Source organism: Sapajus apella, unplaced genomic scaffold, assembly GCF_009761245.1.
Source record: "Sapajus apella isolate SASKATOON/1434 unplaced genomic scaffold, GSC_monkey_1.0 scaffold11, whole genome shotgun sequence".
Taxonomy (NCBI): domain Eukaryota; kingdom Metazoa; phylum Chordata; class Mammalia; order Primates; family Cebidae; genus Sapajus; species Sapajus apella.
Genome location: NW_022436951.1, coordinates 11,067,065 through 11,090,889, shown reverse-complemented (window position 1 = coordinate 11,090,889; position 23,825 = coordinate 11,067,065). Strand labels below are relative to the sequence as shown.

The following is a 23,825-nucleotide window of genomic DNA, read 5'->3' as shown; positions in this document are numbered from 1 at the left end:
TGTCTAGAGACCAGAGGCTCAGATATTGTCTAGAGACTCATCAGTATGAGGACTGTCCTTGGCTCCCAAAGCCCCTAAATTCCCCACTGACAAAGGCCATGTGGCTTCCTCTCCTTCATACATGCAGACGTCATCTTGGACTGGATCAGGAGCAAAGTAGGAGGAAAAAGAAACCAGAAAGACTGGGATTTATCCAAAAGAGTTATCCAAAGAGACCGTATTACTGAATCAGGTAGACTTTATTGGGATTGCACTAAATTACTGAGTCAATATTCAACCTGTATTGAGTTTCTAATCCTCAGTGGGACCAGAGCTTGAGGGAAAAGCTATAAACAAAAATAATAAGAAGGAAGCTGCATCTTTCCTTGCACATTTGAGTGCAGTGTGAGAAAATATGTGACCCTGCAATGTAAGGGAAGGAGTGTTTCTATTTTTGCTGACTTTATGGCTTTTATTACCCCAGGCACATATTCAAGGCCTCTTCTGATTTTCTCCCACACTGAGCCTTGAAACCATGCCATGCGCTTATATCGGTTGCTAAATCATTTTTCTCCGCATCGGTAGTCTGAGCTTCTCCAAGAAGTCTTCCTAAACCATCAAAGAGCTTACACGTTCCCTGATTCCGTCTTTTCCAACTTACAAGTTCCTTCTATGCTATTTACTTACCTTGTTAATCCTAATACCTAATGAGAGCATAGTGTCTAGTTTCTGCTTTTTTCTGTATATTTTATTCCAAACCTAAATGGCAAGTTTATAGAAGGCAGAGTTTAGATGCTTTTATTTATTGCCTTATGCAACTCTTCAGACCAATAAGTGTTTTTAAATGGTCATGGTTGGCAGAGTTAAATTATTTTATTATGAAATAATGTCTCTGTGAAATGGAGCATTTCTCTTTAGTTTCTGCAACAGGAGGATACTTGAAATATGGTTCAGTAAAATCTTGCAGGTTTTATACCTTTAACCAATGACTTCTGACCCAGCACCCAATGTGTTTATGATGGTCAATGAATTCAGTGTACTTAAAATTGGTCTATTCCTGTCAACAAAACCAACACAAGTTGGCTTTACTATTATATTGAGGTTGAATTTGTTGTTAAAGAAATTTTTTCAGGTCTGAGGCAATAACTTGAATTACACCCTCAGATTGTTCAGATTAAACCAAGTGTCTAATGTCTAGTAGTAATTGCTCAATTATCTGGCCATTTCAGGAATGTATATTTTTGATCTGCAGAATTATCCTAAAGTCAAGTAAGAAACAGAATGGAGGACACTGAGATTTACTGAGTGTCTGCTATGTGCCAGAGAGCTTCACTGATCATTAATATCTTATCCAATTTAATCTTTACAAGGTTTATTCATTTAATCCTTCATTCCTTGCTATTATTGGTTATTAGTATCTATAATGTGCCTGCATGTTGAGCTCTGAGGATACAGACATGACCTAGTCAGGTTTGGTGCCTTCCTTTATGAATCCTCAATCTAGCTAGGAAAACAGCTGTAAAACACATCATCAATTCCATTCTATCAGCACAATAGAATGTGCTGATGGCTAAGTGGGGAATGAATTGATTGCGTATAGGAGGAAAACCTAACTTAGACCAGCAGCTTAAGGAAGGCTTCCCTGAGGAGAGAAAGATTAAACAGACCTGGCACAGGAGTTGGCTTAACCAGGTGAGGATGTTAAAAGGGCTTGATGTCAAGGGAACCACATGTGGGAAGGTCCAGCTACAAAAGAGCTAGTTAGTGGTGTATCTTCAAGATACTGCAAGAAGTAGGGTGTGGCTGGAATCAGGAGAGTTAAGGGGAGAATGATGGCTGATGAAGCCAAAGAGAGGAGAAGCAGAGGCTCTGCTGGGCTTTGGAGGCCATGTTAACGGGTGGGGATGAGGACTTTACCCCAAGAGTAAAGAGAGGACACTGCAGGATTTAATTGGAGGACAGTGGCATCTTCAGAGCTGGTGTTGTTCTTAAGTTGATCTAATTACAGAAAGGAAAATCTAAAGAAAGCCAACCTGGGTGTGTGTTTGGAGGACCTCCTTACAATAGACCAATGAGAAAAGGCAGTGGCATGGACCAAGGTGGCAGCAGCGAAAATGGAAAAATGTAGGTGAATCAAGATATACATAAGAGGTAGAATTGACTAGAGGTGGTGACTTAATGAATGTGGGGATAGTGGCAGAGGGGATGCTCTAGGATGACTCCCTGGTGGCTTTCACAGAGGTGGGAGGAGGAAAATGATTTCGAGAGAAGGTGATGAGGTCAGTAGGGATGTGCTGAGTGTAAGTTGTCTAAGGGACTTGCCCGAGAGGGGACAATTTCTTCCTGATGTAAACTCTACCCAACAATTTTCTAGATCTCAATAAAATGCTCTTTCCTGGGTTTGATAGATTTGGGCACTGATGGTACAGAGATAGCAGTTGAATCCATGAAAATAGATAGAAGGTCTCATGTGGGGAGAGCATGTGAAAGGAGGGAAACGAGGACCAAAGACACAGGCCCACAGGATGCCAGCATTTAAGGGGCAGATGGAGGGCGGGGCACAGTGGCTCACGCCTGTAATCCCAACACTTTGGGAGGCCGAGGAGGGCAGATCCCGAGGTCAAGAGATTGAGACTATCCTGGCCAACAAAAATATCCTGAAATGGCCAGATAATTGAGCAATCACTACTAAACATTAGACACATGGTCTAATCTCTACTAAAAATACAAAAAAAAAAAAAAATTAGCCAGGCATGGTGGTGCATGCCTGTAGTCCCAGCTTCTAGGGAGGCTGAGGCAGGAGGATCGCTCGAACCTGGGAGGCGGAGATTGCAGTGAGTCAGGGTCATGCCACTGCACTCCAGCCTGGCGACAGAGTGAGACTCTGTTTCAAAAAAATAAAAAAAGTTGGGAGGCAGATAGAAGAGGCAAAGTTCATCACTTCCGGTTCTTTATTAGGACTGAACAGAGACTAAGATTCGTTCATTTATTTCACTGATTCATAGGAAAGTCAGAAATCAGATCCAAATCCCACCACTTTCCCAAAATCCACCTTTGGATACTTCATGTTTATGAATTCAAGGGTAATTTATTGAAGGTTTTCTCTGAGCTAGGCCCTCTACTACACGTCTTACACACATTATTTTATTTATTGTCAGAGCAACCTACTTGTAAATTAAGTATTATTATTATCTCCATAACATAGATAAGGAAATGAAAACCTGGAGAATTTAACTAAGTTCCCCCAAGGTTATGTGATGAGAACATAGCATGAATTTACACTCACTTCTTTCTCTTGCCTATGTCCCTGCTGTAACTATTATGATTGTACTAGTTAAGACAGTGGCTCTCAAACTTGAGCACCGGTCAGAACTACCTAAGGGGCTTCTTAAAACACAGTGCTGTGTGGCATCCCCTGAGTTTTTTATTCTGGAGGTAGATGGCACCAGAAGTTTCCATTTCTTTTTTTTTTTTTTCTTTAAATACTTAAATTCTGGGGTACATGAGCAGAACGTGCAGGTGTGGTACATAGGTATACACGTGCCATGGTGGTTTGCTGCAACCATCACCCCGTCATCTACATTAGGTATTTCTCCTAATGCTATCCCTCCCCTACCCGCCCTCACCACTGTACAAGCCCCAGTGTGTGATGTTCCCCTCCCTGTGTCCACATGATCTCGTTGTTCAGCTCCCACTTATGAGTGAGAACATGTGGTGTTTGGTTTTTTGGAAGCATTCCCTTTGAAAACTGGCAGAAGACAAGGATGCCCTCTCACCACTCCTATTCAACATAGTATTAGAAGTTTTCATTTCTAACTAATTCCCAGGTAATGCCAATGCAGCTGGTCCAGGGACCGCACGTTGAGAATCACTGAGTTAGGGTCAAGGCAAAACTACAATAAAAACAAAAAAAACTTCAAAAATAGAATGGCTGAAGTGCAATGCCTTTTTTTTTTCCTCTTTCAGTTACAGGCTGGTGGGATATGAGGTTATTCTAGAACCTGAGTTCCTTCCACGTTGTGGTTTGCCATCCGCTTGAGCACTATCCTCAACAGCCTGGTGGAAGCCAGGTCACTGCCTCACTTACATTGCAACCTGTGGGGGAAAAAATTAGACTAGAGCAAGCCACTTCCTTCTAAACCAGGGACACTGAAGTTGCACCCTTTCCATTCACACATATTACAAAGTGAAAACTGAATCACAAGGTTGAATAGCCACACACCCAGCCAACCCACAGCTGGGAACCTGCCGTAATCGTATGCTGCCATCAACTTTTCAACTGATAAGATAATCATCACATATAAATGAGTTAACTCATACCAAATCATTAACATTCAAATACAGCATAATGTTTCATATGGAATTTTATTAAAATATACTTTTATAATTCCATAATCTCTAAAACAGAATAGACTCTACTCCCTGCCATAGACTTCAAGCAGGGTTCTATTTCTTCCTGATATAAACTCTACCCAACAAGCTTCTCCAAGCCTTCACAACACTAAGTCTCTTTATTAGCATTATGTATACATGCATTATAAATAAAGATGTATGTATGTATGCAGACATCTGTACCTATACATAGATATTGATGCAGTGAAGCCTCAATTGGTCATAACTTGATCAAAGATTTATTGTGCTGATCTAAAGTAATATTCCACCTATTGAACACAAAGATGTTCTCTCTCTGCTGTAATTGCTGTTTCTCTCCCTCAATTCCAATCACACAGCATCTTTTCAACACCAGCGTTCTCTAATTGTCTTGTGTCATCTCAGATTAGCAACCGTAACATTTCTTAAAGAGCAACGTTACATTTGCATTACACCCTACAAGCATATTAGCCATAATTCCGTTTTCCATTTTAGCCAAACATCGCTTTATACCTTTCCTAAGCCCATGTAAGGCTGCTGTAGGTCCTTTCCTAAGCTTTTGTTTGAACTGTTTTTTGGTGGAGAGAGGAAGTTCTTTTATTTAATTTTTTCTTTCTTTCTTTTTTTTTTAGATGGAGTCTTGCTCTGTTGTCCAGAATGAAGTGCAGTAGTGTTATCTCAGCTCACTGCAAACTCCACCTTCCAGGTTCAAGTGATTCCCCTGCCTTAGCCTCGCAATTAGCTGGGATTACAGGCACACACCACCACACCTGGCTAATTTTTGTATTTTAGTAGAGACAGGGCTTCACCATGTTGGCCAGGATGGTCTTGATCTCCTGACCTCATGATCCACCCACCTCAGCCTCTCAAAATGCTGGGACGACAGATGTGAGCTACAGTCTTCTTTTTAATTTATACTTCAAGTTCTGGGGTACATGGGCAGAATGTGCAGGTTTGTTTCATAGGTATACATGTGCCATGGTGGTTTGCTGCACTCATCAACCCATTATCTACATTAGGTATTTCTCCTAATGCTATTCCTGCCCTAGCCCCCTACCCCCAAACAGGCCTGGGTGAGTGATGTTCCCCTCCTTGTGTCCATGTGTTCTCATTGTTCAACTCCCACTTATGAGTGAGAACATGTGGTGTTTGGTTTTCTGTTCTTATGTTGGTTTGCTGAGAATGATGGTTTCCAGCTTCATCCATGTCCTTGCAAAGGACATGAACTCATTCTTTTTTATGGCTGCATAGTATTCCATGGTGTCTATGTGCCACATTTTCTTTATCCAGTCTACCACTGATGGGCATTTGGGTTGGTTCCAAGTCTTTGTTATTGTGACCAGCCCCACAATAAACATACATGTGCATGTGTCTTGATTTATAATCCTTTGGGTATGTACCCAGTAATGGGATTGCTGGGTCAAATGGTATTTCTAGTTCTAGATCCTTGAGGAATCACCACACTGTTTTCCACAATGGTTGAACTAATTTACACTCCCACCAACAGTGTAAAAGCATTCCTAATTTCTCCATATCCTCTCCAGCATCTGTTTCCTGACTTTTTAATGATCACCATTCTAACTGGTGTGAGATGCTATCTCAATGTGGTTTTAACTTGCATTTCTCTAATAACCAGTATTGATGAGCTTTTTTTCATATGTTTATTGGCTACATAAATGTCTCATTTAATTTTTATTTTAGATCAGAAGATACGTGCACTTGTTATGTATTATATGTGTAATGGTAGGGGTTGGGTTTCTAGTGTACCCATCACCCTAGTGTTAGACATTGTACCCAGTAGGTGACTTTTCAACCATCACTCTCCTTTCTCCCCACTCCCCACTTTGGAGTCTCCAGAGTCTTTTTTCCCCATTGTTATGTCCATGTGTACTTTTTGTTCAGCTCCCACTTATAAATGAGAACATGTGGTATTTGATTTTCTGTATCTGTGTTAGTTCGCTTAGGATAATCGCCTCCAGCTCCACTCATGTTGCTGCAAAGGACATGATCTCATTCTTTTTTACAGCTTTGTGGTATTCTGGGGTGTATACGTGCCACATTTTCTTTATCCAGTCAACTGTTGGTGGGCACGTAGGTTGGTTCCATGCCTTTGCTGTTGTGAATGGTGCTGTGGTAAACATATGAATGCAGGTATCATTCTGATGCAATGATTTCCTTTCCTTTGGGTAGATGACTGAATGATTTATTGAATTTCTGGGTCGAATGGTAGTTCTCTTTTTAGTTCTCTGAGAAATCACCATACTGTTTTCCATAGAGATTGAACTAATTTACCTTCCCACCAACAGTGTACGAGCGTTCCCTTTTCTCCACGCCCTCGCCAACATTGTTTGGACTGTTTTCTGTCTCAACACTGCATATGTTTAGGAGATTCCATTTGGTCCCTGACTCAGATGGTGACTTGGGGACACACAGGAAATGGGAGCAATAGGGCAGCATTAGCTGGCTTCATAGACCACTAAAAGTCTTTGTTATGCCTTTGAATTTATTTAAAGTCAAGTTGGGAGTTGGCACATTTGGCATGTAAAAACATGCTGTGTCCCAGGAAACCACAACATCCAGCAGGCAAAGTTGTTGCCATGGTTTTGGTGTCACCCACTATGGAGCTACATCTACAACCACAAATCCCTGTGTTTATTTGCCAAGATGCCATTTCTTATATCATATATATATATATATATATATATATATTTCTTATATAGATATAGATCAGTTGGGCACAGTGGCTCACACCTGTAATCTCAACACTTTGGGAGGCCCAAGGCAGACAGATCATTTGAGGTCAGGAGTTTGAGACCAGCCTGGTCAACATGGTGAAACTCTATCTTTACCAAAAATACACAAAAAATTAGAGACAGGTGTATTGGCAGGTGCCTGTAATCCCAGCTACACGGCAGGCTGAACCAGGAGAATCACTTGAACCTGGAAGGCGGAGGCAGCAGTGAGCCGAGATCATGCCACTGCACTCCAGCCTGGGTGACAGAGCGAGACTCCATCTCTAAATAAATAAATAAATAAATATTAAAAATCAACAAAGGAAACAGACTGAGACCAAGAGCTCCCTCTGGCACTAAATGCTACAGGTACAGTAGTAAAAAGTCTTACCAGCCACAGGTGATGTGACTTTCCGAGGCAAGTGGATAATTTTTACTTGATGGTGAATCGTTAAAAGTGGACCAGATGATTAAACTTAATGGAACAGCCACATTAAACTGAAATTAGTAAAAACATGCCTCAGGCAGCCTACAACCTTTTATTTGCTGTTGTTTAACTTCTGTCTTTTACAGTAGCCATGATGGATGACATCACAAAAGAAAAAATCCAATTAAAATCTAAGTGCTCAATAAAGCCCTAATGTCTGGTTTTCACCACCACTTTCACAGGCGCTGATGTCTTGTGTCTCCTTTTTTTTCCCAAGTAAAGAACTGGCCCCAGGGGAGTTCAATGGCAGAGGAGGAGAGTGGGAAGAAAAAGCAGAGGCTTCGGGAGGTTTCCGCTCCTTGTTCTCTGACAGACCCAGAAAACGCACTTTGGAGGGAGGAAGCGGGAGGAGGTTAAATTGCTTTTTTACCAGACAATACAAAGAGAAGAGATGCGTTTTCCCACTAGTTTTCAAATATTGATAAATCAGAACTGTGATCTGCAAAGCAATCTTAGCCCATGCTCCTCTTTGACGTTTCCTCTGCCCTTTTACACCGTCTCGGGTGTTTGTTCTGTAAGTCATCGAAATGGTCTCTCCTGACAGCTAAAAATAAGTTTCTGATTACTTTTACCTGAATAAATCTTGTGCGCAGATGTGGAATTCACCTATTAAGTGTGCAGCAATTACATATTGAAACTGATGAAAGAACTGGTGGAGGAACGTGTGTAATCTAGTGGAATACAGCATACAAGAAATCACATGTAAAGACACCAATTGCCCCCCCCACCCCGCCCCTGGCTAAAGAATACTGGCTTTTGATCACAGATTTTAACTTAGAGATACTATCTGTTTGTAAAATTGCATTTTCAAAGTCTTCTAAACAAATTTCTCAAAGTCAAAATAGGAGCAAAAACATGCTGATTATGAACTAAGAGTTAATAACGGTAGCACTCTCTTAAATTTGGGAGGCACTTTGTAATTTATAAGACACATACCATGCTTTTATTGCATGTTTACATGGTGGTTAATGTACTATTTGCATGTGGTCTTCAATTACATCTTCGCAACAGCCTCGCTGTGTAGCTCTTATTATCCTCATTTTGCAGATAAGGATTCTGGCTGAGGGAGGTTAATTGACTCTGCTGTGGTCTTACACTTGCTGAGTGAAAAGGAATGAACATGGCTCACGCCTAGGACCGTGCCCCCTGCACTGTGCCAGGCTGCTGACCACAGCTGCCCTAGAGCAAGGATCCGCCAGGCAGTGACATAGGTTTCCTTACTCATGGGTTAATGAAATTGCTTTTTAAGAGCCTCTTCAGTCATTCGAATTTGACAATGGAGAGTTAAACTTTCCCCAGTGGCTCCTTCTGTGGCATCATGGTTTCATCGTTTTCTTAGCATATCCCATTACTCAAATCATGGGATGCTCTTGTTTTACATTTCTGATTGCATTTATCTCACTTCTAAGCAATTTCCTCCCCATTCGAATTTATCTTCCATTATTTCTGCCAAATTGCTTTCAAGGCTACTAATTATATGAATAATATTCCCTTCCCCAAATGCCACGATTAACTCGCTTTAGCTGTGTTACATTAGACACAGTTTCTCTACCTCTAAAAAGAAGAAAGTTGCACCACACAGTCTTTAAAGCCTCTTCCTGTGCTCAAGTGTTAATCTTCAGACTCTCTCACGTGAGCTGTGTGATTCTGGAAACAGCACACACCGGATTCTCAGTTTTCTTGACTCTACAATGATGGATTTTAAATTAGTTCATGTTTCCCAAAGTATCTTTTTTGGAAAACTGCTATGGGGGATATCAGTATAAGTTACATCCAAAAAGGATTATTTAAACAAGAAAGTTAGGGAAAACTAGATTACACCAAATCAAATATAGTTTCAAACTGCAGACACTCAGAGCCTTTGACATGTTAACCATGACTCCAAGAAAGGGGACGTATATAAAGTCTTTCTTTCCCTCAGCACTTCCTGTAAATGATATTCAGTGGAATACTTTTAGACTAGGTTAGGTTATTTTTAAAGTATCTTTTTGCCCTAAGAGTCTATTTTCATGTGTGTAATGCTTCTCTGAGCACTTTGTGCAGTATATTAATCAACAGGAGGAAGGCTTGGCATCGCTGTTGCCGTTTGTAGCACGGCCCGTACTCTGTTTAGACAGAATTGAAACAAGGTAGAGAGTAGCAGCCTTCCCACTAAGACTGACTTCTCTTTATACCATGGATGCTTACAATTCTGGGGGTTTATAAATAGTCCTCCCTAATAAAAAAGACTTTGAAAATTTGCAAATAGGGTTCGATTACCTGAAGACCTACAGACCTAATTTTATATATATATACATATATATATGTATATATATACACACACACATATCCTATCCTATGTGTATATATAATTATATATATATAGAAAATTATATATATATAGGACAGGATATATAATATATATAGAAAATTATATATATATATATTATTTTATATCCTGTCCCAATATATATAGATAATGTGTATATATAATTTTCTATATGTATACATAGGATAGGATATATATATATATGTATCCTAATTATAAATGTGTGTATATATATATCCTATAGACCTATAGTTAGGTCTAAGTACCATCTAAAGGTATCATCTAACCTTTTACTCGGGGGTGAGAAAAGGGAAGTTAGGAAACATTAGAAACTCAACACTGTAGATATAATCTTTGGGGCAGGAAACATGGACTACTTATCCAAGTTAGGATTCTCATCTTCTATTTCCATAGTATCCTCAGAATTCACTTAATTTCACCCTTTACCCAGACCCATATCACTGACAGTTAGTCATCAGAGTCTCTGCTTGATTACTTTTAGGAGCAGGGAAGTCACTACCTCATAAGACAGACTGTTTCAATTTTAGGTTGACTCTAATTATTAGAAGGTCCTTTCCTATCTTATACTATAATCTGAATGTGAAATGTTATTGTTCCAAGTGACTTGTAAATTATCTAGTCAGGTGATTTATAAGGTATTGCCCATGGCAGCCCTTAGGATATTTCTCAAATGCTTCGAGATGAATTTCATAAGTAAATAAACATCGCATCTTCCCAGAAAAAAATGATTATAATCTCCAAGACTCAAGGGGGTTGCCAAGCTTCCCTAAATTCACCAAGATAACAAATGTAAGGTAGAAACAGTATATACCCAAGTCTCTCTGATTCAAAAATCAAAGTCCTTTTCTCAATAGGATATTGCTTCTCTAATATGTTTGTGTACATACAAGTGAGGGCGAGAGTGTATTAGTGGAATGTGAAAGCTGTAGTGAAAATAGGAAAAGAGTGAAAAGAGTTTCATTCCAGCCAGCCTAATATGTCCTTGGCTACCTCACTATTACTCTTGACTTTTGTTTTCCCCTCTTCAAAATAAAGATTACTAAATTTTCTCCCAAACTCTGATCCAGTTCTGGAAAATGCTCTGGTTATAAGGACACATGTTCATTAATGAAGGAATTTACCACTGAGAGGTTATGTAAATTGTAAAAAGAAAAAAACCTGCAAGCCTTAGAAATAATTGAATAAAAGTTAACATAGCATGCACCAAAAAGACAAAAACAGTTTAGGACCACATGCTTGACTTTTACTTTCTTTAATTTTTTTTTTCTACACTAGTTACATTCAGACCAGGATAGAGGAGATGGATCACTTAAATATATCCTTTCAGGAGATGGAGCAGGAGATCTCTTCATTATTAATGAAAACACAGGCGACATACAGGCCACCAAGAGGCTGGACAGGGAAGAAAAGCCCGTTTACATCCTTCGAGCTCAAGCTATAAACAGAAGGACAGGGAGACCCGTGGAGCCCGAGTCTGAATTCATCATCAAGATCCATGACATCAACGACAATGAGCCGATATTCACCAAGGACGTTTACACAGCCACCGTCCCCGAAATGTCTGATGTCGGTGAGTGAGATGTGACTTCAGCCAAAAACCGGCTCTCCCCTAGTGCATCTGCTGAGTAAGGAATCCCATGAGCTCCAAGTACTGAGCTGAATGAATTCAGATGCTCACTTCTTCACTCCATGTATGTCCTAATACATGGGTGGGGAAAAGGGCGTTTTTCCTTTTCCCTGTTTCCTAATATTACTGTAAGTGCATGTGTTTTCTAGTATTACTATAGTCTCATTTTATTTTTTTTCTTTTTTTAAATTATACTTTTTCTGGGGTACATGTGCAGATGGTGTAGGATTCTTACATAGGTATATGCATGCCATGTGGTTTGCTGCATCCATCCCATCATCAAAAAATTAGGTATTTCTCCTAATGTTATCCCGCCCCAATCCCCCACCCCCTGTTAATTCTCCCCTATCTCCCCCACCCCCCAACAGGCCCCGGTGTGTGATGTTCCCCTTCCTGCGTCCATGTGTTCTCATCGTTCAACACCCGCCTATGAGTGAGAACATGCAGTGTTTGGTTTTCTGTTCTTGTATGCGTTTGCTGAGAATGATGATTTCCAGCTTCATCCATATCCCTGCAAAGGACATGAACTCATCCGTTTTATGGCTGCATAGTATTCCATGGAGTATATGTGCCACATTTTCTTTATCCAGTCTATCATTGATGGGCATTGGGTTGGTTCCTTTGCTGTTGTAAGCGCTGCAGCAATAATCATACATGTGCATGTGTCTTTATAGTAGAATGACTTATAATCCTTTGGATATATACCCAGTAATAGGATTGCTGGATCAAATGGTATTTCTATTTCTTATTTTTAAAACCACATCTCCTCTAAAGAGATTCTGAAAAGTGGCAGGGTGGGAGCGGGAGGTCGGAAGAGAGACCATATCCTTTCTCTCCCATCCTGAACGCCCATTCTCTTTCTTGGGCTGAAAGACAGCAACCTTCTCCACTTCTCTTAGCCCACGTTGGTGTTAGGGTCCAAGTAACAACCTCCCAGATAGAAAATAAAAGCTTAAATTTACAATCCAGTCTCAAAAGTAGTGATGGTTGCTTTAAGTAACTAATAACTGTATATCTGCAAAAGAGATTCAAAGAACATTTTTTAATCCATAAGCAATAGGAAGGTTATGTCTAGGGAGAGGACCCTTTATTACCTGGTAGAAATGAAGAGACTTTCATGACATACATAGAGTGAATTAATACTTTATACACAATTCCACTATTTATTTTAAATAAGTAGTAGATTTAATTTGTTTAAATTAGGAGAAGTAAGCAGGATTTAAATTAAGAAAAAGAATTCTACTGACATCACTCTTAGCCCCATTGAAGTACTTCATGGGAGACAGTGACAAACTGTAAACTACTTATATAAAGAATTATTTTTATTTTCACTCTGTCAAATTCAAAAGAGCTGAAATTACATAACTTTATTATGATTCTGTCAGTTAGATATCAGAGACATGGTAGTTCACAGATCCAAGACATAGAAAATAACCAATCCATGGAAATCATTGTAAAACATCTACATTTTTCTTATGAAGAAATTGCTTATCTCATTATGTAAAACCACTTCGTTTTGTTACAAAAATTGCAAGCCTCAGAAAGCAAAGAGAGAGATGATTGGATTTTGTTCTTCTTCTTCTTCACTGGTTACAGCAGCAATGGCATGGCATTCTTTAAAATTTGTTAGGAAAAAAATTTCTCCTTTCCATGGTAAAAGGCAGAAGAATTCATGAAGAATAGTCTCTTCATCAGAGCCATTCAGGGCAACTGTAACCAGATATGCAGGTATTGCACTGCGCAATTCTAAGGAGTGCCATTCACTTTTGAAGCCATTATAGAATTAAATTTATATTACAAACATTTAGGGGTAGGTGACGGTAATACGTCTTGAGAGTCAAAAAAGCCTTTTTTCAATTTGCACAGTCACAGTTAAGCTGATATTCATCATCCTTAACTGATATGTCATTATTGTGATTATAGAAAGGCATCCTCAAGAAATGACATAAAGGTAGTGGGACAACAGCGTGGGAGCAAAAATGGACTTCGGTATCAAACAGAACTGAATTTGAAATTCTCTCTACTAGAGCCAGCAGTGTAGCCTTGGGCAAATTATTTGATTTCTCTGATCCTCCAGTTCTGTATCTTGAAAAAATAAATAATAAATGTCAACTCCTAAAGGCTATCATGAGGATTAGAAGAGAAAACAGGTGCAGAGCCCCTAGTACAAAATCTAGGAATGAATAGATGTTTAAAATGTCCAGATATCATATTCTAAAAGCCATCAAATTTTGTGTTAATGTTAAATAAGAACTTGAGCGTTTGTTGACTTCACTCTCGCTCTAAAAATCGTAAGATGTTCTCATTCTCCCCACCCCCCTTGACAAATTGCAAGGGTAGGTACTCTGTTTTGTGCATTAGCAATATACATTCAGGGTAGCCAACCCTAACATGTTACAATATATTTGTTCAATAAGGGAAATTGGCTAGCTCTTACAAAAGCAATGTAGAATTCCTAATATTCCCTAGATGTAACTTCCCTTCCCCTTTCATGGAAAGGGAAACTCCAGCAGTATGCTTACTGGTTATCTGACACAAATAACAAAAAAACAGCCATTAAGTGATCTTAATCAGAGACACTTATCCTTTTGGGAAGTCACAGAACCCTTTGAAAATCATGTAAAATCTATGGACTGTCTCTTCAGTGAAATAGGCATGTAGGCATACGCATGAAAATTTACGTGGAATTGCAGGGGGTTAGGAATACTTTGAAGATTGTTAGGCGACTGTGGTCTCTAAAATAAGAATACTGATCTGAAACGTAATAGCCTTCTTTGTATATACAATTTAGTTATAATAACCTTTTGGAATTACAGATTCCGGATGTTTGTGCTCTGCTGTTTCAATTCATTGATTCTTTATGTAATCCATAACTACAGCCTTTAAGGTTCAAGGTCTTTCAACAGTTTAGAATTGTCATATAGATTTATCATTTAGGATGCTTTTATTGGTAAATAACAGGAAACCCAACCCACACTAGTTTAAACAACAACAAATAAGTATATATTGGTCACGTCACTAAGTCCAAAAGTAAAACGGGCTTTGGACAGGATTTGATCTGAGTTCTAGCTGTTTTTCTGTAATTTTCTATTCTGTTCAACTTTGTCCTCGGGCTGGCATTTCTAAGATCACAAAATAGCTGCCTCAAACGTATATCAGCACTTTAGAGTCCAAGAAAAAGAGTATCTATGACAGAATTTCCAGCAAAACCATGAGTGGCCCCTGATTGGACAACACCTAAACTAATTCCTGTGGACAAAGGAAGAAAGATGCTGATTGGACAACACCTAAACTAATTCCTGTGGACAAAGGAAGAAAGATGCTGATGGACTGTCCTGGATAACTTGGAAGAATCACTAAAGCAAGAGTCCAGTCAAATCCTGCCATTGGATAAGGGCTGGAATCAGTTCCACCTGAAGTCATGATCATTCCCATGCTTCTCTATAACCTAATCCTTAAAATATTTATAAATGTTGATTCTATTTCTTTAAAGAATCCAGTTCTTTTTCTCCTAGCATCCTATCAAAGTTCTCCACTCCTCAGCATGATATTTCCATACAAAATTCAGATTGTGTGGTTTTTAAAGTGTGTGTCAAAGATTGATATGAACTCTTGATGTGTTTTCACTTTATGTTTCTGTCATTACAGGTACATTTGTTGTCCAAGTCACCGCAACGGATGCAGATGATCCAACATATGGGAACAGTGCTAAAGTTGTCTACAGTATTCTACAGGGACAGCCCTATTTTTCAGTTGAATCAGAAACAGGTTAGACTTTTTGATCTTTCTTTTTACAATCCGTAATTTTAATTGGCATGCTCAGCTGAGCTAGCATATTTTTTAATAAAAATAATCAGTGTGATTGTATTTTCTTACATTCATCTACTAAATGCTAATGATACATTTATAAACATCTGAATCATTTTAATCAAAAAATCTGACAATGAATCTTTCACCTACCCTCTATATGGAGTAGATTGAGAAAAATTATGCATTGCCCAAAAAAACTTTAACAATAAAATTACATGAACATAGGCTGGAGCGTTATAATTAGACATTATAATCCTAATTCACAATGACCTAATATTTTAAGATATCCTAAAACAAGCCTCTCTTGAATTGGTTTTTATGGAGAAAATAGCAGCTACTATTTGAAATGTCTAGCATGTGTCAGGCAATTACTTCTTGCTTTACAGAGTATATAATTTAGTTCAATTTTTAAAACACTTTAAAAATACAAAAAAATCAAAAATAAAAAAAATGTTTTAAACAAAAACAAAAAAATTATGCATTGCCTTAGTTTTCTTCCAGTTTGGGGCAAAGCTAAAAGGTCAACCCCCTTTTTGATAGCTATTGGCCTGTTTACAGATATTCCAAATCTTTTTTTTCTAAATATTTAGTAGGATTGTGTCTCTGTATTCTGCTCTGAAACTAGATGTAGCCATGCGATTTATGATGATGATACAAGTCACTTCTTAGTAAAATTTTCAATCCACCACATTCCTGTCCCTTGCCACAGTGATCACGAAAACCAGTGTTGTGATGTAGTCTACAGCCTGAATGTCTGAGTGGCATGGTGAACAGAGCTACCTCCTTACCTGTCTGGAGCACGAGCAAAAAATAAACTTTACTGTGTGAAGCCACTAAGATTTTGCATTGTTTGTTGTCACATCATTGTCTAGCCCTCTAACTGATGCAGTCCTAATCAAAGTGAAATGCCATCTGGAATGCTTTTGTCAACATCTCATTTTTCTGTTTTCTGTACTTTCTCCACAAAGTAGCATCCTATCTTATAATGATTTGTTTTTAGCAAATATCATTTTACTGTCTAGTAAATTCTACACTTTTTTATCATAATGAGTCAATTTCCTTTTATACCTTTTTTAAAACATCCATTATTCTCAGTAGAAAGCAAAACCTCTCTAGGTTCCCACATCCACTTGGAAATCTCCGTGTTAAGTGGTGCGATGAACTTGGAGAGAATCCCAAGGAGAAAGAAAATGTTGAGTTGAAAAAACAATGAGGATGAAAAATTAGAATTATTCAACTTAAAGGACAAAAGGCTAAGGTGATCTCCTGTATTTAAATAGAGAAGTACTATTATTTGGAGAACAGAAAGCAGCTGTACTTTCACTGAAGCCAGGACTATGGAAATAAAATTGACCTGTTGTCTGAGGTATTCTTGTTAAAAATTTTAAAAAGCTATTTTGCTTCATTAGTTGTTAAGCACTAAAATGTGCTTCTCCAGAAGGTTATAAAGCTTTCTCCAGTGAAATTTGAAAGCAAGTTAATTTAAGCATAAACCTTACATAGAAACTGGGCAAACGTTTAGAAGTTCTTTCACTATTTTATAACTACCTAACAAAATTAACCTAACTTAAAAATTTTGATTGCCATTGGGGTCAGTTGAACTAAAGTTCATGTCGGCTTTAGGAATTCTAAAAGGCTGAAAGACTGTGAAACTTAATTCCAAAATTCTCTAGGATCATACAAGATGATCATTATGAGAGAACTGATGTTATATTTTCCAAAGACCGTAGTTTTATAATTTAGAAGATCCTCAGAGCATTCATTATGGTAGGTGTATTTGAGGGATAATTAGCCAATCCATAATGGGAAACTCAAGAGTCAATTCAAGTATGTGGCTTTCCTAAGAATTTCCTCATGATTCACCTAAATGTCTTTTATCAAGCAGCTGTTGTAGTACACCTTTATACCACAAGCCATTTTAGATTTTGCTGTGTCATCTTATAACACTTAATATTTATACATCCATAATGTAATTGTAATATTGAGTGTCTTATAACCCTTAATAGTCTACACTATTGCAGCATCTGACTTGTACTTATTTTTATTCTCCTCGTATTACAGGCTTTTTTAAATGTATCTATCTCCCCTGTGTGTGGTTGTAATATCCTTGAGGATAAAGACTGCATATAATTATTTTTATATCACCATGACATCTGCACAATGTTTTGCATATCGTGGGTGACAGTTTATGATTGTTTGCATAAATAAATGATTCCATAAAGTATTCTTAATGCATCCTTTTGACTCTTAAATTTCACATCCACAGGTATCATCAAGACAGCTTTGCTCAACATGGATCGAGAAAACAGGGAGCAGTATCAAGTGGTGATTCAAGCCAAGGATATGGGCGGCCAGATGGGAGGCCTATCTGGGACCACTACAGTCAATATCACGCTGACTGATGTCAACGACAACCCTCCCCGATTCCCGCAGAGTAGGCACATTTGATTGAATGAGTTTCTTTAATGCGGTTTTATAAAACTTGAACTTTAAGAATCTTTATTTTCCATTGTCATCAGTATTGTCACAGTTAGTGGACTTAAGAAGAACTGGCACTTTTATTAAAAAACGAGTTGCCAACATGGCATGCACTCCGGAAATGTGAACATTTACATTCCTCTATTGGTAATTAGCTGAGTGATTTCTGCTGTTGTTTTAAAGGCAACATCATTGTTTCATTTTTCCTTATTAAGAAAACTACCACAGACATAAATCTACTCATGCAGAACATATGTATACAAGCATGCTGCAATTTGTTAGGAAAAATTTGACTTTATGTTCTGTGAATTTAATCAGGCATGTAATCTCTTTTAAATCCTCACAAAGCTCTGTAAGGGGAGGATTTATCATTTTACTGTTTCTAAAAATATAACTGTGGAAGTAACTAGGTACTTAATCTATTTGTAATAATAAATCGTTTTCTACATTATGGTTAGTTGAGATACCGAAAGTCGTCTCCAAAATCGTTAACTCTCATGATTAGATAAGAAGGAAGAAGAAAAAAAAAACAACATCCATGAATACCAGTGTGGTTTCAGGAGTACGCTAAAAACTCTCACACAGAGCTACCCAACAGGGAGCTGGTTTTAACGTAGCTTTTCTTCCAGGAACAAAATCCTTTTGGGACCATGATCTCCTACAAAAGCTAGCTCAATTATTAAATAGAAAACCCACTCGTTCTATCATGGCATTTTTAAAAAACTAATCAGCTAATATGGGCTTCCTTTAGAATAGAAATATACATGGATCAACAGGAAGTAGTTTTATTTTCTTTATTTTTTCAAGTTTTTCATCAGTTAGCTAAATGCAAAAAGATCAGAGTTAATTAAGGAATATCTGATATAACAAATAGAAGAAAGGTTCTGTGAGGCCTGGAATTTTCCTTACAGAGGCCTGAAATGAAAACTATCAGGCCCTATGTAACAAACCTGCACAATCTGCACATGTACCCCAGAACTTAAAGCATCATAAATAAATTTTGTTTAAAGTAGTCATAATGAAAAGAAAAGAAAACTATCAGGATCACCAATAGTTTGCCCCAAAATCTCCTTTTTAATATGGAGATTCCCTGGGGAAGAATAACATACGGATTCCCTCGCACCTCGGTATCACAGGAATCTGTTACTCACTCTGCTATGCTTAGATAGCCTGTGACTTGTTATTGAGCAATATGCCAAGTCAAGGGAAAGAAGAGGTACAAAGGGGCAGGAGGCCCTAAAAATGGAAGCTGAAAACACTAGAGAAATACTTAACCTGGGGCACACCAACTCATACCTGTTATCCCAGAGCTTTGGGAGGCTGAAGGAGGAAGATTGCATGAGGCCAAGAGTTCAACACCAGCCGAGGCAACGTAGCGAGACCCTGTGTCTACAAGTAAAAAGAAATTAGACAGGCCTGATGGTATGCCCCTGTAGTCCCAGCTACGCAGAAGGCTGAGGTGGGAGCGTTGCTTGAGCCTGAGCAGCAGGACCACCGCACTCCAGCCTGAGCAGCAGGACGAGACCCTGTCTGGAGAAAAAACAACACACACGCACAAGCACACACACACACACACACACACACAAACTCATAAACTCATTTTGAGTCATGTACTTGAGTCAGAAAAACTTTAAAAAACGTTTTAGCCTGCTTTATTATTTTACCAAGTATGAACTCAATACTTAGGAGATTACTATTATTGAATGCCTGCACTTTAGCAGCGCCACAGAATGTTTAAATTCTTTTCAAATCATTTGTATGAATGGTTGAAAAAATGTCATGGAAAAGGTAGAATAAGCTTTGGTTTTACCATTTGATATTTCTGGTGCTAAGTACATGGTGACCTGGCAGATGCAAACTGAAACTCATATGCAGTCTCTCTCAACTCAGTTTGCAACAGGTGCATATTTTTTTAAAAAAGATGTCTAGGAAACATAAGTTTCAAATTAGTAATACAAATATAAGTATGGGAGAAACCTACACATAAAATAATATAGTAATAACATTTAAAAGAGTCAAAAGAAAAAAATTAGGAGTTTTACCACGTAACGTATTTACCTATATCTCTAACTCTGCAACTAGGTCCAGCTCCATGTATGAGTAAAAGAATAGCTACTTGGATACAGCCTCCAACTTGCTATAATTTCTTTCCACCTCCGGCTATTATTAGCAATGGTAGAAGGAAAGCTTTTAAAGAATACCTAGTAATTAAAGTTGCAGTTCAGATTAAATTCTTCTCTAATCTTTCTGTTAGATTAACTGAACAAAAAGCTTTGAAGCCTGTGACTCCTGCAGCTGTTCAGTTGCTCTCACAATCACATCATAAACTTAGGAGCCTGTTTATAGGACAGAAAAAGTGTTCTTCATTTGCAAGGAGATAGGTCAAGAAGAAATATTCTTAACAACCATGAAGGTAAAGATGTAAGGGGAAGAGGCCACCGTTACTTATTTTGAGGAAAGCACAAATCTACCTGATGGTAATGTCTTAAAGAACTGTTAGAAAATGAGTTTTGTTTTTATGATGATAGAGTACAGTTAGTCTGTGTTTGACTTATATCTGTCTGGCTATTAATAGGTACATACCAGTTTAAAACTCCTGAATCTTCTCCACCGGGTACACCAATTGGCAGGATCAAAGCCAGCGATGCTGATGTGGGAGAAAATGCTGAAATTGAGTACAGCATCACAGATGGCGAAGGGCTGGATATGTTTGATGTCATCACTGACCAGGAAACCCAGGAAGGGATTATAACTGTCAAAAAGGTAATGCCACTTCTTAAACATCATACAAGGTGAACCCATTTACTTTTCTCCAGTTCCCAACTTACCAGAGGCAATTATATCTTACATAAACATTCCTTTAGATTTTTATTTTACTTATTATTTTCAGAAAAAAAATGCTAATTCTGTCCGGGCATGACGGCTCCTGCCTGTAATCCTAGCACTTTGGGAAGCTGAGGCAGGAGAATCTCTTGAATCCTGGAGTTTGAGACCAACACGGCGAAATCCATTTCTGTTAAAAATACAAAAATTAGCTGGGTGTGGTGGTGGGTGCCTGTAATCCTGGCTACTCTGGAGACTGAGGCAGGAGGATCACTGGATCCTGGGTGGCAGAGGCAGCAGTGAGCCGAGATCACGCCACTGTACTCCAGCCTAGGTGACAAAGACTCTGTCTCAAAAAAACAGAAAGAAAAAAGAATGCCAATTCTAATGACACTGAGATCTCTTGGGTTGGCTTTCAGGGGTCTAAAATGATATGCATTCATGTTAATTCTATATATCCAATGAATTTTTATTAAGAAACTCCTAAGTAAATAAGTAATATAAATAAATGATATTCATAAAAATACATAAAGTAGGCCAGGCTCAGTGGCTCATGCCTGTAATCCCAGTACGTTGGGAAGCCGAGGTGGGCAGATCATGAGGTCAAGAGATCGAGACCATCCTGGCCAACATAGTGAAACCCCATCTCTACTAAAAAAATGTAAAAATTAGCTGGGCGTGGTGGTGCGTGTCTGTAGTCCCAGCTACTTGGGAGGCTGAGGCTGGAGAATTGCTTGAACCCAGGAGGCAGAGGTTGCAGTGAGCCAAAATCGTGCCACTGCACTCCAGCCTGGCACCTGGCGACAGAGCAAGACTCTGTCTCAAAAAAAAAAAAAAAAATACGTAAAGTAAATACTTTAAATGAACAGTAAATAAACAGCGCCAAACACTGCTCTGGGTGCTGGAGGTGCACTGGCACATACAACAGATGTTCTCTGCTCTCATGGAACTTCCAGTCTTGGCAGAAAGAAACAAGTAAACAAACAAACAAATGTATAACTACAAATTGTGATGCACGCTGTGAAGGAAAAGAGCACAGCAAGCAGTGATCAAGATGACTCGCCTCACTGAAAGAGGATATATAAAGACCACAAATTTAAATTAAATACCATAAATTTCCTGTGACTGCTTTAGCTACTTTTGGGGACACAACAATAAATCTTTTATGTTCTGATTTCTATTTTTTTCCAAAGCACTGATTCATTATTTTATTCCCTAAATTGCCTAGCACCACAGAGCAGTATACAAAAGTATGGCAAAAATTCAAAACCAATACATTGTATGCTTCAAGACCAAAAATAATATTGATTTTCATTAAATTTTTATGATTTCACTTTTATCACATATGGTGTAATACTTTCTCTCTCCTTTGGCATACTGTTATCTTTTCTAACAAATACAAGCATTGGTGGATATAAATAACGAGATATTTTTTCCTCCCAAGCTTTGGATTATGTGTCTTAATATCTGGAAACACAATAAAACATGTTTAAGTGACACTCAGACTAATGTTTTATACTATAATATAATTAGGAAGCCCATTAGTGTGCATTAACCTTTTTAATTTTCTTGGTGCCTTATCAGATTCGAACTGAAATTTTGCCTAGACGACTAAATCACATTCACTAACGTCTTGATTAATTGTGTTTCTAGTGAGCCTTGTCATATTATCATCTAAAACTAAAAGTCAGCAGTAAGCATTTGGGTTCATCATGTCTCCAAAACAAGCTACTTTTCCTAAAGACCCTTGACAACAATGATCATTACTTTCTTTGGCAAATAATTAGCCCAATGCCCTTATCAGGCTACCATTTGGAATATTTCATTACCTCATGCAAAAAAAAAAAAAAAACTTTATGTTGTCTGAATGATGGCAAAGGATTCACAATGCAAACCTGTGACTCTCAATTCTGACTGCACCATAGAATCACCAGGGAAAGTGTTTAATAATCTAGATTTTAATTGGTAACCCCAGATATGTTGGTTTAATGGTCCAGGGTGGGGCCAAGACATTGGCCAGTTTTAAATACTCATCAGTAATTAAAGCCAGATGTGAGAACATCTGACATGGAATAACACACTGCGTATTTGCCAACTTGCCTCTGATGGCCCCTCTAGTGAAACACGAGGATTTTTTAAATGGGGACACAGTGGCTTCTACCAGACCCCTGCTTCCAAGTGCCCTTCCTCCCTGGTATGATGCCTTGCACCTCAGTACCCACTTTTAATCAACAGTAGGCATGGTTTCAGCCCATACATTTTTCAGGGCTATGTGGCATCTGAACTCCTTCACAGATTTTATCATCGTTTCCTGCCTAACAGGCTAGATGTAAAAAAAATAATAATAATAATAATAAAAAAATAACATCTTATCTTTTCTGCCTTTGTCCAATATCACACTAATGTGTTTCTCTAAGCAATATGATTGCATTCATTTATCAGTGATTTACACCAAAAATGTTTCATGTCTTGGCTTTCTGCATCTTGGTTGCTTTAAATGTGTCACTTCTTCCCCCACTCCCCCACCCCAAGCTCTTGGACTTTGAAAAGAAGAAAGTGTATACCCTTAAAGTGGAAGCCTCCAATCCTCATGTTGAGCCACGATTTCTCTACCTGGGGCCTTTCAAAGATTCAGCCACGGTTAGAATTGTGGTGGAGGATGTAGATGAGCCTCCCGTCTTCAGCAAACTAGCCTACATCTTACAAATAAGAGAAGATGCTCAGATCAACACCACAATAGGCTCCGTCACAGCCCAAGATCCAGACGCTGTCAGGAATCCTATCAAGTAAGCACGCTTCTGCAACGTGTCTCTTTCATAAGCTTCAGTTTATATTTAAATAAATGCCTGCACTTTAGAAAAGATGAATCCCTTTTTTTCCAATTAGACAATTGTGTTTTCCTGAAAAACTATTCTAAAAGCACCTTTAACTCTCTTTGCTCACTGCATAAATATTATTTTGGCAGAAGTACAGTAGTCCCCTGTTATCCCTGGGGGATTGGTTCCCCAGGCCCAACTCCATATTAAAGTTCATGAATCCTGAAGTTCCTTATATAAAATGGCACGGAGCTGCATATAACCAAAGTACATCCTCTCCTATGCTTTATTCATTTCTAGATTACTTAGAGTACCAATTCGATGAAAATACTATGTAAATAGTTATCTTGATGTTTTTATTTGTATTATTTTT

The 23,825-nt window shown here is 38.4% G+C and overlaps 1 protein-coding gene across 2 annotated transcripts in view; it reads left to right on the top strand.

Moving 5' to 3' along the window:
* Window positions 1-23,825, top strand: part of CDH6 (cadherin 6) — a 152,303-nt gene that overhangs the window by 105,561 nt on the left and 22,917 nt on the right. For both annotated transcript variants that reach the window (XM_032279047.1, XM_032279048.1), the window contains exons 3-7: window positions 11,174-11,468; window positions 15,174-15,293; window positions 17,602-17,769; window positions 20,389-20,576; window positions 23,169-23,422. In XM_032279047.1, the coding sequence (XP_032134938.1) occupies window positions 11,174-11,468; window positions 15,174-15,293; window positions 17,602-17,769; window positions 20,389-20,576; window positions 23,169-23,422 (1,025 nt within the window). The remainder of the gene's footprint in view (window positions 1-11,173; window positions 11,469-15,173; window positions 15,294-17,601; window positions 17,770-20,388; window positions 20,577-23,168; window positions 23,423-23,825) is intronic.